The sequence below is a fragment of the Papio anubis genome, chromosome 6, assembly GCF_008728515.1.
Source record: "Papio anubis isolate 15944 chromosome 6, Panubis1.0, whole genome shotgun sequence".
NCBI classification, from domain to species: domain Eukaryota; kingdom Metazoa; phylum Chordata; class Mammalia; order Primates; family Cercopithecidae; genus Papio; species Papio anubis.
Genome location: NC_044981.1, coordinates 119147735 through 119167501, shown reverse-complemented (window position 1 = coordinate 119167501; position 19767 = coordinate 119147735). Strand labels below are relative to the sequence as shown.

Here is a 19767-nt window from a genome sequence, read left to right as displayed (position 1 = left end):
AACTCCAGAGTATGTTGAACCTTGTAATCCATGATAAGAAATGTTTTTTGTTCTTGATGTATGGGAAGCCATTGGAGAATTTTAAGCAGGGCAATGACATCATCTGTGTTTATAAAAGACCTCATTTCTCTATGGTAAGTTGACTATAAAGAGATAAGAATAGAAGGAGGGAACCAGTTTCAAGAGTTGAAGGATTCTAATCAAGAAACAGTTGTAGTTTGGACTGGATGGTAGCAGTGGTGGCAATAACAAGAGGCTAAATAATAGATTTATTTTTTAGATTGAACCACTAGTACTTGCGGAATTATTTGGTGTGGGTTATGAAAGAGGAGGCAAGGATGACTCCTAGGTATTGGGGCTGAGCATTTGAGGAAATAGGAGTTGCTATTTACATTTTGGCAGTGTTAAGCATATCCAAGTGGTTATATGCCTGTTGGCAATTGAATATGCAAGTCTGGAATTCAAGAGTTAGTTTACAGATACAACATTGGGAGTTGCTGAGACCAGCTTGGTCGGGGAGACCCTAACCCAGTGGCGCTAGAGGAATTAAAGACACACACACAGAAATATAGAGGTGCCTGAAGTGGGAAATCAGGGATCTCACAGCCTTCAGAACTGAGAGCCCTGAACAGAGATTTACCCACATATTTATTAAGAGCAAACCAGTCATTAGCATTGTTTCTATGGATATTAAATTAACTAAAAGTATCCCTTATGGGAAACGAAGGGATGGGCCGAATTAAAGGAATAGGTTGGGCTAGTTAACTGCAGCAGGAACACGCCCTTAAGGCACAGATCGGTCATGTTGTTGTTTGTGGCTTAAGAATGCCTTTAGGCTGGGCGCGGTGGCTCACGCCTGTAATCCCAGCACTTTGGTGCCGAGGCGCATGGATCACAAGGTCAGGAGATCGAGACCACGGTGAAACCCCCGCCTCTACTAAAAATACAAAATTAGCCGGGCGCTGTGGGCGGGCGCCTGTAGTCCCAGCTACTCAGGAGGGGCTGAGCGCAGGGAGGAATGGGAGCGCGGAACCTCGGGAGGCTGGAGCCTTTGCAGTGAGCCGAGATCACGCACTGCACTCCAGCCTGGGCGACAAAGCCAGACCCGCCCCCCAAAAAAAAAAAAAAAAAAAAAAAAAAAAAAAAAAAAAAGAATGCCTTTAAGCGGTTTTCCACCCTGGTTGGGCCAGTGTTCCTTGCCCTCATTCCCATAAACCCACAACCTCCCAGCGCAGGTGTTAGGGCCGTTATGAACATGTTACAGTGCTGCAGAGATTTTGTTTATGGCCAGTCTTGGGGCCAGTTTATGGCCAGATTTTGCGGGTGTGGGGGCGGGGCGCGGCTTGCTCCCAGCAGGGAGTAATCACTTTGCATATGGTATTTAAAGTAATGGGGATAGGAACAGATAGAGACTAGAAGACAATTGAGTCATAGAGCACTCCAACATTTAGAGTTTGGGATGGGGGAAGAGCCAGCAAAGGGGACTGAGCAGGAGCTGCCAGCGAAAGAAAAGAAACACCAAAATAATGAGGTATTTTGGAAGACAATTGAAGAAATGTTTTAAGGAGACTGTGATTAATTGGGTCTAATGCTCCTGAAAGGCCAAAGGAGATAAAGACAGAGAAATAACATTAGATGGAGTTGTTGAGTGATCTTGTTGAGAAGTTTCAGAGGAGCAGTGGTGGAGATAAGCTAATTCAAAAGAATTAGAGTTTAGCAGAGACCAAGCACAGACAACTGTTTCAACATTTTGCTTTGAGAGATTCCGAGAAATAGGACAGCATTTAAGGGGAATATGGGAGCCAGGAGATTTTTACTTTAACATTTTTTTATATACACCTTTCTACTAAACTCCATGAGTTGACTAATTTTTGTCTGTTTAGTTCACCAATGTATGTTCAGCTCTTAGAACAGTGCCTTGCATGTAGTAGATGCTCAGTAAGTATTTACTGAATTGATAGGAGAGGGAGAAATTGATGTAGGAAAGCAGGATAATTTTAAGAACAAAGAACTTCGAATAGGAGAAAGGAATGAGATTCAATACACAGTAAGATAGTTTAGGAGTCAGGTAGGGACAACTGAGGATAGGTCAGATGCATGTAAGTGGGTAGATGGGTGGGACAAGTATGTAGAAGTTCTCTTTGCTTCTATTTTTATGTGTGTGAAATGGGAAGCAAGCTTACCTATTTCTCATTTCTTTCACTGGCCTAAATGAATTCAATTCAATAAGAAGAATAAAAATTAACATTGTTGAGTGCTTATGCAGCAAAGCACTGTTCTATACAGCTTTACCTATCTTAACTCACTTAAACCTTACAGTAACCCTAGGAGGTAGGTACTATGATGATCTTTTCTTCAGTTTCCATTTCTTCAGCTTCCATCCCCTTAATCATTTTTCTTCTTGGAACCTTACCATATTACCTTTAAAAGAACAAAGTTCAGCCCAAATTACCATGCAACCCAGCAATTCCACTCCTAGGTATCCACCCAAAAGAATGAAAACATCTCTAGACAAAAACTTGTTAAGAAATTTCGTAACACCATTACTCACAATAGCCAAAAAGTAGAAACAATCCGTATTTCTATTAACTAACGAAAGTATAAAATGTGATGTATTCATACAGTGGAGCCCTATGTAGCAAAAAAGGGGAACAAGCCATTGATACGTGCTGCAGTATAGAAGAACCTTCAAAACATTATGCTAAGTGAAAGAAGCCAGACGCGAAAGACCACATGTGTATGACTGTTTCTATGAAATGTCCAGAAAACTGTATAGACCAAAAGTAGATTAATAGTTACCTGGAGTTAAGAGTGAGATGAGGATTGGCTGGAAATGGGCCTAATGGGTGACAAAAATGTTCGAAAATTGAATTGTAGCGATAGTTGCACAATTATGCAAATTTACTAAAAATCATTGACTTGTGCATTTAAAATGGGTAAATTTTATGCCCTCTAAGTCCTACTTCAATGAAGCCGTTAAAATGCTTTTAAAAAGAGAGACAACTAAGGAAAAAAGATAGAAAGATACACACATACACATGCACACTCTAGTCAAGAAACTTGAACATAACTAGGTATTTTCTAGCTTTCGTAGCGTCTTTATATATTATTCTTTATATTAAAGAGTTTTGTGAGGAACTAAGAGCATATAATTAAGATCAAAAAGCCCTGGTCTCATATTCAAGCTCCCCAATTTACTTATCACATGCCTTTAGTCAAGTTTCTTCTTCCTTCAAGTATCAGTTCCTCATCTGTACACGATAATAATATTTTCTGTCTCACTGAAATATCATGGTAGAGGATGTAAAGCCAACCAATCTATGACTATAAGGAAATTTAAGAGTTTCCTCAAAATTAGTAGTACTAGTATTGATATTTAAAAAAAAAATTCATTGTACAAAGTGCTGACTAGTATAAAAAAATCGGAAGTGGATGAATATTCTCCTTATGTTGTGCTAAATAAGCTCATTTTTAAATACTTTTTAAAGGTTGACTCCTTGATATATTTTTACAGTATTAGATTATGACTAAAAACGTTGGTGGCTTTCAAAGGTAACCACATTATTATTGAATTTGTTTTCTTCTTCCATTCAGAATCTAAAAAGTAACTTGTACTTCTATTTTGTATAGCCCAGATTTTAGTACAGTTTTGAATACCTGTTTAAACCGAGGTTTTAGTAGACTTCTAGACAATATGGCTGAGTTCTTTCGACCTACTGAACAGGACCTGCAACATGGTAACTCTATGAATAGGTAAGATGACGTATAAAAATGTTATACTAATGAATGCTCTAAAAAAATGGTGCTTTGCCTTTTTGTTCCAGATAACAACAAACCTAGTAAATTCTAGTGCCTCATTTTTTAACAAATTAAACTCTGTTAAACCAACAACTTCTTCACTAGCAGAAGCTCCTTCTTGGTTTCAGTATTAAAACTTGCAGTCTTCCAAAAACTTTGCCACTATATCGAAGTACTTAAGTTGTGAAATTACCTTTCTATAAGTTGAATTCCAATTATTGTTTTTTTTTTTTAACACTTTGGAATACAAAACTCACAATGTATTTTAATTTTAATGCATTCTCTAATGTTATTCCATTACTGCAGGCCATTTTGGTCTGCAAAATTCAATACTTTGGTCCTTATAATAACCGGGCATTGTTGGTGTAGATTCTCATTTGATGAATTAGCTCCTATAGTTCTACAAATACTTAAATATATTCATTCCAGTCCTTATTATAGAATTAGGAACATTTAGTTAGTGCAATTGTTAGTGATTTTAATCATAACTATTACTAAATCATGGACGTCTGTATGCCAGAAGGTATCTTACGGGTTTTTTTATCTTTATTATCCCAACACAAGTATCTTTGGTCTCATATTAGAATTTACACTCTTTAAGGATTTCTATTTTGCCATTTTTTATATCAAAACTCAGAATATAACGGGTACTAAATTAATGTTGACTGACTGTAAACTCATTCATTAAAATTTGAGACACATTCTTTGAAGTAGCTTTAAAATTTTTTTTTTAATTGGGGACACAGTAATTGATAGGCAATATGTATGTGCAATATCCAATTTAATTCTTAAATGCATAGGGCCAGAAGTTATTTACCCGATTCTCTGAGACCCTTCTTTATTGTACAGAAAAGATTAATTTGACATTGACATTAAGCATTTGGAATGCTTACAGACATAAAGTTTGTTTTCTGAAGTAATTTAAATATCAATCTAAAGTCTTAAAAAAATGTTTAAGTTATACAAAAATAAATTTCGGCTCAAGACCAATCCTATATACTGTATAAATCAAGGTGCTCAATTAATCAAATTTCACTATAACCTGTATATAGCAAGATATTCGTTATTTCGCAAGTGGTGATACGTAATTATAATAGTTATTTTAACATAAGCACATACGTGATTTTGTACACTGAAGAATTGTAAAAATTATACTACAGCCACATCAGCCATGATGGTGTTTGTTTTCTGAGCTATAGAATTCATTATCTACACTTTCATGTACAACCTACATGTGCTACCTTGAATTGGAGTTTTATTCCTCAATTACATTTTAAGCCTCCTCTCAAAAGTCAAAGACTATCTTGTGCCATTTCATATCTCTTTACTCATACAAGGCACTCAGTATATATTTTCTATATAAGTTTTTCTATTTCATTTCAATAATCAACTTCATGCTCCATGATTGAACGCTAGAAACATTTCCATCAAGCCTATTGCCATCATTGTTTAATATGTTGTGAAAGTCTAGCCATCATAGTAAGTAAAGAAAAAACAAATGGCTAAGGCCTGTAATCCCAGCACCTTGGGAGGCTAAGACGGGCGGATTACACTAGCCCAGGAGTTCAAGACTAGCCTGGGAAACATAGGGAGAGACCCTATCTCTACAAAAACTATAAAAATTAGCTGGGCACGTGACACATGCCTGTGGTCCCAGCTAATTGGAAGGCTGAAGTGGGAGAATCACCTGAGCCCGAGAAGTCAAGGCTGCAATGAGTCGTAATGGTGCTGCTGCACTGTAGCCTGGACAAAGGAGTGAGAACCCCCCCGCCAAAAAAAAAGACAGAAGTAAGGTTTTTAACTATTGGCAAAGACACAAAGTACATTATTTATGTGTATTATGATTAATAAGCCAGACCTCTGAAGAGAATCAACTGAAAAATGAAGTAAACTAATAAAGGCTTTGATTTTTTATATATATGTATATAAAAATATGCAACATATATGTATTATATGTATTACATATGCATATAATATAATGTATAATGGATATTTAAAAGTCAAAAGTGTAATATACCAGAGGTATATTACAATAATAATGGCAGCTAATACTTTTTCCATGTGCTAGTTTGATGATAGGTATTTTTCGGAATATATCTCATTGAATTCTTACAATAATCCTAGGAAATACGTGCTAGTATTCTTCATTTTCCAGGTGAGGAGACTAAGACACAGAAAAATTAAATTACTTCAGGTCAAGTGGTAAAGCCAGGTGTTCAATAATGTCTATCTGAGATAGATTTTTAGATTTTTAATTTTAATTATTCTCCAACAGTATGATTAATTAAGGTTTAAGAATGTAAGGAGAGTTAAAACTAGAAAAGCTGTTTTGGTAATCCATAACATTAATAAGCTAATAAGATAAAAAACATTATCTTCAGTGTTGCTGAAAAGACATTCAATAAAACAACATTTATTAGGAATAAAACCTCTTACTAGAAATAAAAAATACATTTTTATGTAATAAAATAATATTTGAGTCAGGTGTGATAGCTCACATCTGTAATCCCGATGCTTTTGGAGGCCAAGGCAGGAAGATTGCTTGAGGCTAGGAGTTCAAGACCAGCCTGTGGAACATAGCAAGATGCCCTCTCTACAAAAATTTTAAAAACCATCAAGAGGATTGCTTGAGCCCCGGAGTTCAAGGCCACAGTGAGCTATGATCATGCCACTGTACTCCAGTCTGAGTGACAGAACAAGACCCTGTCTCTTAAAAGTAAAAAATAAAAAAGAGTATTTGAAATCAAAAGCTAATATACTTAACAGTAAAACTAGAATGATTTCCATTAAGTTCAAAAACAGTATAAAGATGGTCACTATTGACATATTATTCAGCGTCATTCTATTATTCTATCTAATGGAGTAAGGCTAGGAGAAGACCAATGTTGAGATCCAATTAAGGAAAGCAACTGATTTTTTTCTATACTTATATCTTGAAAATAGGTAACTTTTACTGTTGGATAGTGAAAAAAGAAGGAAAAGAGACAATTTACTGAGTGTTCTTACCATTTTAATAAACTGTTAGTTGACTGTTGGTTTTCTAAGTTAAACTCATGCTATCTTTAAAAATGATATCAGCTTTGAAAAGGGAGAAGAAAATGCTATTGTTACATGAAGGTGACAGACTTTATACTTAGAAACCCAAGAGAATCAACTAAAAAGTGTAAAATTAGCCTTCCAAAATTAATCTATAATCAAAATATTATCAAAATTCTATTGGAGATTAGAGGATGGTTGATTTTTTTTCATCTTAAACCTGACAAATGATAATAAAGGTAATCTGGAGGAATAATGGAGTGAGAATGTTTAAACAATTACTGGAAAAGAAGAGCAATGAATATGCTTTTCCTGTATAATATATAATATCAGGTATAATTATTAATGTTACTCATAAAATAATAGGTAAGTCTGTGAAATAGAATATAAAATCCAGAAGTAGCCCTAAAATATGTAGGATGTTAGTAATGATTGTGGGCAAAATGTACGTTAGTAAGACAAATAACAATTAGTCATTTTACAATGACTAATAAAATTCAGGAGATTTAAACCTTTAAATATACTAAGTAAAATCAAATGAACTGATCGAAAACAGGTGAATCTTTATGTGACCTCAAGACGGAGAAGGTATTTCTAAGAATGAAAGTAAGGAACTTTATATGAAATAAGGATAGGTTTGACTGTGTAATTTTTAAAACTTATAGATCAAACAAGCTTTTATAAGCTTTTCAACAATATTAAATGCAAATAATATATAGGAGGAAATGTTTGCTCTGTGTGTATATATGTATATAATACATGAGTGTAATGACGTTATATGCAGAACTTTTGCACATCAATTAAGGGAGCAAACACCTAAGGAAAGACAAATTTTCTTTTGTAGAAAATGTGCATCAAAGGCACAGATAATTCACAAAAGAGCAGATGGAAATGGCCAATTTGTTAATCTAAGATTTATTGAACACATGCTATGAATCAGGCACTGTATTAGGTTTGTGTTCCCATGGATCTTACAGTCTAGTTGGGGAAATAGTAAATATAATCGTATAAACTATGAGAAGTGTCATAAAGGAGAAGAACACTGAACATATAATAGAAAAATTTAAACAAAAGTGGACAGTCAAGCAGTTTTCCTGAGGAAATAATTTGAACTGAGAACTAAGATTGGAAGCGATTAAATATGACCCTAGACAGCAGTGGGGCAGTTGACATTCTGGGCAGAAGCCACACGGCAAAGATTTTGAAGCCACCTAAGTACGTTTTAAGACCTGTAAAGAGGCTGGGGTGGTAGCTGAACACTTCTAGAACTAGAAGAAGAGTGGTGTCAGACAAAGCTGGAAAACGCAGCACATACAGATATGGCTGTCATCTGAGAACACTGGAAGGCCGCTGGAGAGTTTTGAGCAGGAAAGTGATGTAATGGAATTTACATTGTATGATTTCTTTGACTGCTTTGTGGAGAAGGAATTGGGGAAACAGGGATTGGGGCAAGACACAGCAGTGGATGAATGAAGACTTATTAATCAATTCAACAAGTATGTATTGGATGTCCGCTGTACACAAGACCCTTTACTATGTGCTGAGACAATACAGTGCATAAGATAGACATGGTATGTAACCTCATGGAGCTTCCATGATAGTGAGGGAGAGACAGAGCAATCAAGTAATCAAAATCATGATAGATTTTGAGAAATGCTACAAAGGTACCATGAAAAAAATAATGCCTGCTTCCCTCAGGAATACATAAATCTTCCCACATCCATTATTCTTTTTTAAGCATTGCCTCAAATCTCAGCATAGCACACTGATTGTACACCCTAGCTTCGGCACTTGCATGATATTTAACAGGAAATTTCTAGTGCAGCCCTAGGTTGAAATGTATGAGATGTCATATTTAATAAGACTAAATATACAAGCCCAACACAAAAATGAGTCCTGTTGTTTAAGTCATTATATCACATACATACAGTGATACATACATGTATTCATTTATGCATCCAACAAATGTTGTGCTCTAACAAGTTAAAAAGTTGTTGCTGTAGTCCAGGCAAGAGATAATTGCTCAGCTTGGAATCTGTTTGGCAATGGGAAGAATTCTTGGCACTTCTTTATTTGGATATAGGCAAGAGAAAGAAGTGACAAGGATTTTCAAAAGATTTTAAGATCATTAAAAGATTTCTTTTGAGAAATCTTTAGAATATCTGATTGGATATAGACAAGAGAAAGAAGTGCCAGGGATAATGCCCATATTTTCTGCTTCTAGAGCTTGGTAGATAATGGTGTGGTTCACTGGAGTAGGGGGAGAAATACCCAACATTGTTAGTAATTAAGAGAAATGCATATTTAACCTGTAAGATACCATTTTCACCTATCAGATGTAGAAAGATTAAAGAAAAGGATAATGTTGGATGTTGAAAGAAGGCATAATGGAGCAGATACAGTCATACCCTTTGACCCAGTGATTTCATGTTTATACAAAAAGTTATTTAGATTAAGAAAATTTAGGCAAAAACTGAAATACCCAACTCTAGGGAGCTCATGATATAAATTGTCACAGCTAGAGGACAGATTACTGTATAGTCATTAAAAAACAATCAGACAAACACTTTAGAACTTTTAATAAGATGGAAAATACTCATAACAATAAAACTGCAAAAACAGTATGCTTAGGAGGTTAGAGGTTTTTGGTAGACACAACAAAACAAAGATGTGTAAAAAAAAAGCCAGAAGACATTGGTCATGATGTCAATTAGAGTTGTTATTTCTAAGCGATAGAATTGTGGGGTTTTTTTCCTTTTTAATAGATTTCCAAAAATATTCTTCAATGGCTATGTATTACTTTTATAATTAAGATGTTAAAGTCCTATGAGGTCATTTCAGAAAATAATCATTCCTGTGATGATTTTTCAGTCTTTCCAGTGTCAGCCTGCCTTTAGCTAAGATAATTCCAATAGTAAACGGACAGATCCATTCAGTTTGCAGTGAAACACCTAGTCATTTTGTTCAGGTAAGGAGAAAGCTTGGGAGTGTTATTAAAAGCAAATTGTATTCATGGGTGGTGGTCATGTGTGTCTAAGATAAACTTACATTCTCTGCTGAGATGTTTTTTCAAAAAAACACAGAACTTGGAACTACATGTAGAGTGTGGTAGAGTGTCCCATGAGAGTAATAATGGATTATAGCAAATGTGTAAGTTTGGAGTATCTTTCTCCGTGTTGTAGTCCAACACTGTGGGACTACATTTTAGACCAGGTATATTATATAGTGGTCAGTTGAATTTATATAGCATGAATGTTTTGCATTAAGTTGTGCTAATAAGAAGATTGAGCCTTGAGGCAGATCAAGGATCCCATTCTACACATTTTGAGGAAAACTAAAAAAATTTTTGGAGAAGTCAGTCATTTTAGTGATTAATAAAATGTAACTGTTAATAGTGCATCAATAATATGCTCACTAAAAGTTCCATAAACAGTGGGTCATTTAAATGTTTTATCAGACTACCTATAAGTCCGTCTTCTTTCTTCATTTCCATTTGGAATGCATTGAGTAATTCACTAATTCATTGAGTCAGACAGATATTATAAACAAAATAACTTTGAATTTCTGAGTCATGTGCAAACTTGAAAACTGTGTTATAAGTTAAAAAAATTGTTTGCAATACCAATTGCAAACTGCTTCAATAATGTACAATGAGAAGAGACCCTATGGCCTAAGAATAAAGCTGACGTCTTCTTAGTGTAACTTGTCTCAGATAGTTTAGTGTATCCTCTCTGTAGACTTTTTACTCTTGATAATGTGGAGAACACTGAGACTAAGAGTTTGTTTCCTCCTTTCACTGTGGTGTCATCAGCCTGTCCTTCACACGCACTGTTCTCTTTCTCACCCATAAGAGCTGGGCACTCATATTGCAGAAGAAATAGTGAATAAGACTGATCTCATTTTACTGAATTTTAAGCTTCACATCTCTATCAATGTGAGAAAAAGGTCATAACTTGGGGCATTTAAACTTTACCTTTACCTTTGTCCTCTTCTGGAGAAGTCCCTGACTTGGCCAGTAGGCTGTTCATTTTGACAGATAAGTGGAAATGACAGCCAAACATAAAGCATCATCAACCTTAATGCTTAAATTTTATGCAGTACACTTTAATTAAAATCGATATAATTGATAATAAAAACAAATGTTTCAGTACAGTAAAAACACCATTGATACTAATGTTTAGTAAAGTTTTTTAGTGTAACTGGATGTATATTAAATGTATATACTAGACCATTGATTGACAAGGCTATAAAAATTATAGTTTAATTTTTTAGACTATAATTTATGAGTTAAAATACCAAGTGGTCTTCTTAACGTGTGCTCTACTATTTCCACTTATCTTTTTGTAAAGCCTTTCTTTGCCTTGATTAGAATGTTAATTTACATAAAATTAATCCTTTCAAATTACTGCTATTACTTCAACTACAATGGTGTGTAGGAGAGCCTATTGTGGGAATGCTGTAGAACAGGGGTTGGCAAACTGTACAGGGCCAGATAGTACATACTTTATGCAACATACATTCTCTACAGAAACTATTCATATCTGCTCTAGCAGTGTGAAAGCAGTCAGAAACATACATGAACAAAAGAGTGTGGCTGTTTCAACACAACTTTATATACAAAAACAGGCAGCAGTGGATTTGGCCCACAGGCTGTACTTTGCTGACCCCTGTGGTAGAAGATACTAGGATGGTAGTTCGTAAAGGTAGGGAATGGGAGAATCAGAAAACAATCGAGAAAGGTGTTTTTTCAAATTATTTTCAAATAGCTTTCAAATAACATAAGCAGGAGATAAATTATTTCAGATTGCTTTCAGATTAACATGAGGAAAGAGCTTTTATAATGTGAACCAACCCTGTGATACATAATTTTTATCTCAGACTACTGAAAACATCCTGGAAGCTGCATCAGGATACAGTATTTGAACAGATTGAAGTCTTTATTATAAAGCTGATATAAACTAACTATGACCTATGAGCCAAATCCAGCCAAGCACCAGCTTTTGTAAGTTTTGTTGGGTGACAGCATGCCCATTGGTTTATGTGTTGTTTATGGCTGCTTTTGCACTACAATGGTAGTGTTTCTGAGACTTGTCCATACACCTCACATACAATGTACCCAGATATACCACAGTCCTCCAGTGTTTAAATCATTTTTAGTGTATAAATTAAAAACTCGATAAGATCCTTAAGATTAGAGTTTTTCGGCCGGGCGCGGTGGCTCACGCCTGTAATCCCAGCGCTTTGGGAGGCCGAGGCGGGTGGATCACGAGGTCAGGAGATCCAGCCCATCCTGGCTAACACGGTGAAACTCCGTCTCTACTAAAAATACAAAAAACTAGCCGGGCTGGTGGCGGCGCCTGTAGTCCCAGCTACTCGGGAGGCTGAGGCAGGAGAATGCCGGGAACCCGGGAGGTGGAGCTTGCAGTGAGCCAAGATCGCGCCACTGCACTCCAGCCTGGGCAACAGAGCGAGACTCCGTCTCAAAAAAAAAAAAAAAAAGATTAGAGTTTTTTCATAACTCTAAACCAAAGCAGTTTTATTATCAAGTATAATCTAAATTACGAAAAATAAGTAGATTGTTCTATAATATGGCTGATGGCTACTGTTAATAATTTGTTGTGCCAAAGTGAATGTGGACCTGTCTGCTGCTGTTCATGCTGTTGAGCATTCAGCCTGCATTTTCTAAAGCTGACTTGCTATTATTATTATTATTTTTTAATCTACTGTAACTATTCTGAAAGCTTCATTTGTATCATGTATTTGTACATGATTTGGCCTTCATTTGAAAGATTTTCTGCCTCTGTTCTTTTCTCATTAGCACAAGACAGTTAAAGTAATGTTACTTAAAGCCAATAAGAGCGTAAATATAAACATGCCCTAAAATCAGGAACAATAGTAGGTTATATGTTTTATCTTCTCAATAATCAAGAGCGTGCTTGAGTTTTCTTTACATTTTCACAGAAATCAAAACACAAAATTTCCCCTCAAATTCTTGGGCCCCTGAAAGCATGTCTGTAAATTCTGGTTTGAGAAACATTGATCTAAACCTGTTTCATTGAACACCTAGACTGAATACTTGAAACTAAATAATATCAAATTCTCTGACGAGATAATTTAACCATGAATTGATTGAGATTAGGACATGTCTAAACCTCACTTGGATTTTCTGATACTTAAGAAACAGAGATCACTAGGGCCAGGTTTCCTTCACATTTCAGAGGCTCTCAACCTTTTCTGTCATGGACCCTTTCACAGGCTGGTGAAGTCTATGGACCCCTTCTCAGAACAATATGTATAAGTGCATACAGTAAAATACATAATTAAAGGAAACCAATTATATATAGTTTTCAAAATTTCTTTTAAAATTAAGTTTATGATATAGCAGTATTGCTTCTTTATTCATGCATTAAATACGAAGATATAATGAGAGTTCTGATAACTTCCACAACTGTCATATGACATGAAACTGCCTGTGATTTCTATTGAAGACAAAGTCATACAACCTGCTAATATCATCACAGTTTATTGCCTACATTCATAATTGAAAGAGATACCAGATTTTGGTTAGAAGTTAATAAGAATGAAGATGTAGTTTTTTCTTATCTTTACATTCGCAAATCCCTTGGGGTGTTAAGAACCCTTACACTATAGTGTATGTGTGGTTCATGTATGTGTGTATATGTAAAATATGCACTTGCTACCTATATTCATACCGTATGTTAGATCTTCTAGAAAGTAATACGCCCTTAACCATGTTATGTCAGCTTCCAGCAAAAGTACCTTTACTCCTATAGTTATTTATTCAACAGATACTTACCTAGCACTTGACATACACAAAAATTCATTTGAAGACTATTTGGGGTTTTTGTCCCTCAAAGTCACACTTGAACGCTTATGATACCATGATCCCTCATATAAGAACCTAAATAATAACTATCTTCTAGAATTTATTACAAGAAAAACTACTCATTTTCTTAAATGGTTTGCCTCTTGGCCTTTACCACAAAACTTAGAACTGAATTCATCCCTTGATAGCAGAAATTAATTCAAATTTTGTATACTTTTTGCAAACTATAATGTTACATTATCATCTTTGCTAGGATCTGTTGACAATGGAGCAAGTGAAAGACTTTGCTGCTAATGTGTATGAAGCTTTTAGTACCCCTCAGCAACTGGAGAAATGATTTTTCCTTCAAGAAAAACTACAGTGGGGATTCGTTTACTTTTTAAAATACACTGGGTAAATCACCTATACTTAGAGTAACAGTTTGTTATCAAAATGTCTGATAAAATATATTCTTAATAAAAGTCTTCATTTCATAATGAAATCAATTTATTTGGCATCTTAATATATTTTTTTAGATTCATCAACAGACCAGTTTTTGTGGGCACATATATGTACACATGTGCAAATATCAGAATTGTTAATGATTTGTTACACATGGACATTCGTTCCAAACTGACTAAAAATCAATGTAGATATTTTATATACATATATATATGAATATGAAATTCAGTGTACTTTGCCATATTAATACTGAGGAAAAATATCTGTTGGAGACATAGGTCTAGAATATGTGAATTTTGGGAAAATATGCTGTTTAATTATAATGTTCCCTAGACTGCTGTAAACAGAAGTGAATCTGACTTTTCTCTAGCTACCCTTCAAAATAATAAATTATTTGTTTCAAATATACCTTGATGGAGGACTTTTTTATTCTTATGGAAGTAGTAAATTTCAACAACTATGATGAACTATTTTTCCTTTGCTATTTCTTCACTATATTTTTTAAGGTTTTATTAGCAAGACTTAGAAAGTTACATATTGATTTAGAGGCTAAAATTGTGTTGATGCTGTTTACTCACCTAATTACATAGTTTTAATCATTTGTATGTACTTATATAATTTTAAAAACTTAACTTTGTATTGATTTTGAATACAGTGAAAATCTTACTGCAATAAACTATTTTAGTAAAATATTATTTTGTTGAGTTAATATTTTTCAGCTATTAATTTACTTATCCCATAGCATTTTTGTTATTATTTCAGAAGAGAGAGCATGCTAGTTTAAGTTTCATTTTAATTGGTCATGTACTTGGTGCTTTTTTGTTGTTGTTAACTTGTTCATTTAGTAAAAAGCAAATAGCTTTACTTTCTGGAAAAGAAATAGTTCATTGTCTCTAGTAATACATCTGTAATTCTTCATTTAGAAGGGTAATTAGAGCAAAAGTAAATAAATCATTATGTATCATTAGTATGTCGACATATATTTTCAGTAACATTGTTTTATGTTCCTCCAACATAACATGTAGCTGAACAGTAGAAGGTAGAAAATAAATTATGAGGTCTCTTCTAAGGCCAGCTAGGCCTGGAGCTGACTGCTAGGGAGTTTGTGTCTAGAATGTTTTTAAAAATAGGTAGCGGAGCCATACCCCTCAACATAGACCTCTGAGCCCACTGGCATTGTCTCTGAGTAGAAGATGGCTGTGCCACTCACATATGCTAATCTTGGCAAATCTGCCAAGCATGTCTTCACCAAGGGATATGGATTTGGCTTAATAAAACCTGATTTGAAAACAAAATCTTAGAATGGATTGGAATTTACAAGCTCAGGCTCAGCCAACACTTAGACCACCAATGTGACAGGCAGTCTGGAAACCACGTACAGATAGAGCGAATATGGCCTGACATTTACAAGGAAATGGAACACTGACAACACTCTAGGCACCGAGATTACTATGGGAGATCAGTTAACATGTGGACTGAAGCTGACCCTCCATTCATCCTTCTCCCCTAACACTGGGGGGAAAATGCTAAAATCAAGACAGGATACAAGCGGGAGCACATTAACCTGGGCTGCGACATGGATTTGGACGTTGCTGGGCCTTCAGTCCGAGGCGCTGTAAGTGCTGGGTTATGAGGGTTGGCTGGCCGGCTACCAGGTGAATTTTGAGACCACGAAGTCCTGAGTGACGCAGAGCAACTTTGCGGTTGGCCACAAAACTGAATTCTAGCTTCACACTAATGTGAATGACAGGACAGTTTGGCAGGTCCAATTACCAGAAGGTGAGCAAGAAGTTGGAGACTGCTGTCAGTTTCTCTGGGACAGCAGGAAACAGTAACACTCACTTCGGAATAGCAGCCAAGTATCAGATCCACCCTAAAGCCCACTTCTCCACTAAAGTGAACAACTCCAGCCTGATAGGTTTAGGATACACTCAAAGCCTAAAGCCAGGTATGAAACTGACACTGTCAGCTCTCCTGGGTGGCAAGAACATCTATGCTGGTGGCCACAAATTTGGTCTAGGACTGGAATTTCAAGCATAAATGAATGCTGTAGAATTGTTTAAATCATTTTGCAGCATAGCTGCCTTCAGAATTTAGTGTATCTTTTAATGTATGTCTGGGTTGCAAGTATTGCTAAATGTCATGTTGGACCTCCAAGTTAAAGATGATTCAGCTTTAAGATGTTACCCTTTCAGAGGTACAGAAGAAACCCAGTTCCAAAAAGGTCCTTTCAGTGGTAGATTTGGGGAACTTGGTGGCCCCTGTAGAGATGCCAGGTTTCTTTTTTATCTAGAAATGGCTGCAAGTGGAAGCTGATAATATATAGGCACCTTGTAAATTCATATTGAGTAAATTAATGAAATTGGGATTTCCTGAGAATTGAACCTGGTTTCCTAACCATAATTGATGAGAGGCTCGTTGCGTGATGGTGTGTACAAACTTACCTGAAAGGGACCTTTGTAAGACAGATCTTCATGACTTGTTCCCATCCCAGTTCTTCATTACCTCTTTTACACAAAAAGATCTACAGGGTGTGGTCACTGTTTCTTTTGTGCAGTTTTGGGGTAGAGAGGGTGAATGTGATGAAACCAATAATTCAGGACTTAATTCCTTCCTGAGTTGTGGGTTTTTTTGTCCTTGCGTCAGAGTATAAAATAGCTTCCAGGAGCTCCAGCTATAAGCTTGGAAGAGTCTGTATAATTGTAATCACAGGTGACAGCACTCAGAATCTAAATTGGGCTTATGTGGTATTCTCACCACTCTATTTATTTTTTAGCAGTTTAATGGATACATTTTAGAGTCTTCCATTTTGTGTGGAATTAGATCCTCTTCTTCAAATGCTGTAATTAACTTTAAAAAAAAAAAAAATCTTGAGCAAAATATTGAAAACTTAAAAAAAAAAAAAAAAAAGATAATGGTCCAGCCTGGGCAATGTGGTAAAATCCTCTGTCTACAAAAAAATTAGTCAGGCACAATGGCATGTGCCCATAGTCCCAGCTATTTGCAGTGATGAGGTGAGAGAATCACTTGAGCCCAGTAAGTCAAGGCTGCAGTGAGCTATGATTGCACCACTGCACTCTAGCCTGGGTGACAGAGTGAGACCGTGTCTGGAAAAAAAAAAAAAAAAACAAGTGGAGGTGGAGAGGAGGGAACATGCTTCTTTCCAAAATTTGACAAAATATGATATTCTCATTTTTAATAGGGTAAATGAAAAATAGCATTTTGGGAAATTAGGGAATGTGTGTGTAATGGGCACGCATCTCTTCCAATAAAATTAACCCAGGATTTCATCCAGGGAAAATTTGAGACTAAACAGGTGTGGCCTTGTAAGATACAAATTTGATCAGCTGAAAATTATCTCCTGGAATCATACGCATCTGTATAATTGTGGCAGTGGAAGAGACGACAAGGTAAAAACCACATGTATGTAAAGCTACTTGGGAGGCCGAGGCAGGAGAATCACTTGAACCTGGGAGGCAGAGGTTGCAGTGAGCTGAGATCATGCCACTGCACTCCAGCCTGGGCGACAGAGTGAGACTCTGTCTCAAAAAAATGAATAAATATAAAAATAAAGTTAATTGGTCTTAGATAGTACATATCTGCTTTCTAATAGTATAGCAGGAGCCCTCTCATCAGAAACCTTTAGTTGTTTAGTTAATCTAAAAAGTTATGTAAATCAGGATGTCATAAAAAATACATATATAGACATTTTAACTTTAAATGTTCTATATTTATCACTTATTTACTATAGGATCCAGGGTTTTTCTAACTTTTTAGTGTAGGTCTACTCAGTTGGGCTGTTGGTGACATAGTGTGGTACAGCATAGCTGCTTTCCCATATAGGTCTGCTGATAGATGTTCTCTAATTATCTTTCTTAAATTCCTGGCCTCAAGAATCCTCCCACCTCAGCCTCTCAAGTAGCTGGGATTACAAACTGGAGCTTGTAATCTAATTATCTTTCTTGTACAAACTACATGTAATGTCATAGGTGTCATAGGTGTGAACCAGAGATGCAGAATTCTTGAAGATTTTTACTATATTTTCCCCCAATCTTTTAGAACAGTTTTGCCCACACTTAACCAATAGCTTATTATTATTATTATTATTATTATTATTATTAATTTTTAAAGTCAACAAACTTTTATCTAGTCTTTCCAAAGTATTCAACTTGGCTTTCACGGAAACTACAACTCTTCACACTTGCATCATTGGCTCTTAAAATCATCATAAAAAGTTCACCTGGCATAATCAATTTATTTGGTAACTATTAGTTTCCTAGAGCTGCTGTAACAAATTACCACTCCGTAAGTGGCTTAAAACGAGAAATTTATTCTCACACTTCTGGTGGCTAGAAATCCAAAATCAAGGTGTCAGCAGGGCCATGCTTCCTCTCCAATCTCTGCCTAGTTGTCACATGGCCTTTTTCTGTCTCTGTGTCCTTTTCTGTCATTTATAAGGATACTGTCATTGGATTTAGAACCTACCCATATCCAATATGAGCTTATCTCAATACTTACCTATTACATCTGCAAAGACATGATTTCCAAGTGAGAATACATTCTGAGGTTCCAGGTGGACATAAATTATTGGGGAACACTATTTGACCCACTACAGTCACAAACTCAAACAGCCTTTGGTAAACATACATTGCAGCCAATGGGAATAGAAAACACAACCTCTACTCAGGTTAAACAACAGAAATTTATTTTCTCACAGTTCTGGAGGCTGAAAGTCCAAGGTATCAGCAGATGTGGTTTCTTCAAAGACTTCTCTCCTTGACTTGCAGATGGCACCTTCTCACTGTCTTTATACGGCCTTTCTTCTGTGCACTTGTATCCCTGGTGTGTCTTCCCCTTCTTGTAAGGACATCAGTCCTATTGGCTTGAGGGCCCTACCTTTATGACCTCACTTAACCTTAGTTACTCTTTAAAGGCCCTATTTCAAAATATAGCCATGTACCACATAACAACTTTTCAGTCAATAATGGACTGCATATATATTGGTGGTGCCATAAGATTATAATGGAGCTAAAAATTCCTATCACCTAGTGACATCATAGCCATCATAAGGTAGCACAACATGTTAATCACATTGTTTATGGTGATGCTGGTGTAAACAAACCTGTGCTGCCAGTCGTATAAAAATCTAGCATATAAAATGCTGTAAGGTATATAATACTTGATGATAAACAGCTAGGTTACTGGTTTATGTATTGCTATGCTATATGTTTTGTCATTATTTTAGAGTGTATTTCTACTTAAAAAAAAAATGTGAAACAGCATAAGGCAGGTCCTTCAGGAAGTTTTTCAGAAGAAGGCATTGTTATAGGAGATGACAGCTCCATGGGTATTATTGCCCCTGAAAACCTTCTAAGCAGGACAAGATGTGGAGATGGAAGACAGTGACATTGATGATCCTGACCCCATGTAGGCCTAGGCTAATGTGTGTGTTTCTGTAAAAGTAAAACGTTAAAAATTTTAAAAATAGAAAAAAAAGCTTATAGAATAAGAATATAAAGAAAGAAAATATTTTTGTACATTTGCACAATGAGTTTATGTTTTAAGCTAAGTTATTACAAAAGAGCCAAAAAGGTTTTAAAAATTAAAAACTTTGTAAAGTTACAGTAAGCTTATGTTAATTTGTA

General features: G+C 35.7%; 1 protein-coding gene and 1 pseudogene across 3 annotated transcripts in view; both read left to right on the top strand.

Moving 5' to 3' along the window:
- The window catches only part of PEX3 (peroxisomal biogenesis factor 3), a 56494-nt gene that overhangs the window by 24320 nt on the left and 12407 nt on the right, over nt 1–19767 (top strand). Inside the window, exons 10-12 of one of the 2 annotated variants that reach the window (XM_003898095.5) lie at nt 3631–3753; nt 9706–9802; nt 13935–14812. The exons of the other annotated variant lie outside the window; for it this stretch is intronic. Coding sequence (XP_003898144.1) covers nt 3631–3753; nt 9706–9802; nt 13935–14018 — 304 coding nt within the window. The 3' untranslated portion in view covers nt 14019–14812. Of the gene's footprint in view, nt 1–3630; nt 3754–9705; nt 9803–13934; nt 14813–19767 lie in introns of those variants that run through there. 2 annotated transcript variants of the gene reach the window in all.
- Nucleotides 15299–16487, top strand: LOC103883979 (annotated as a pseudogene). Its single transcript, XR_646395.3, has one exon. The product of XR_646395.3 is annotated as a voltage-dependent anion-selective channel protein 1 pseudogene (transcript).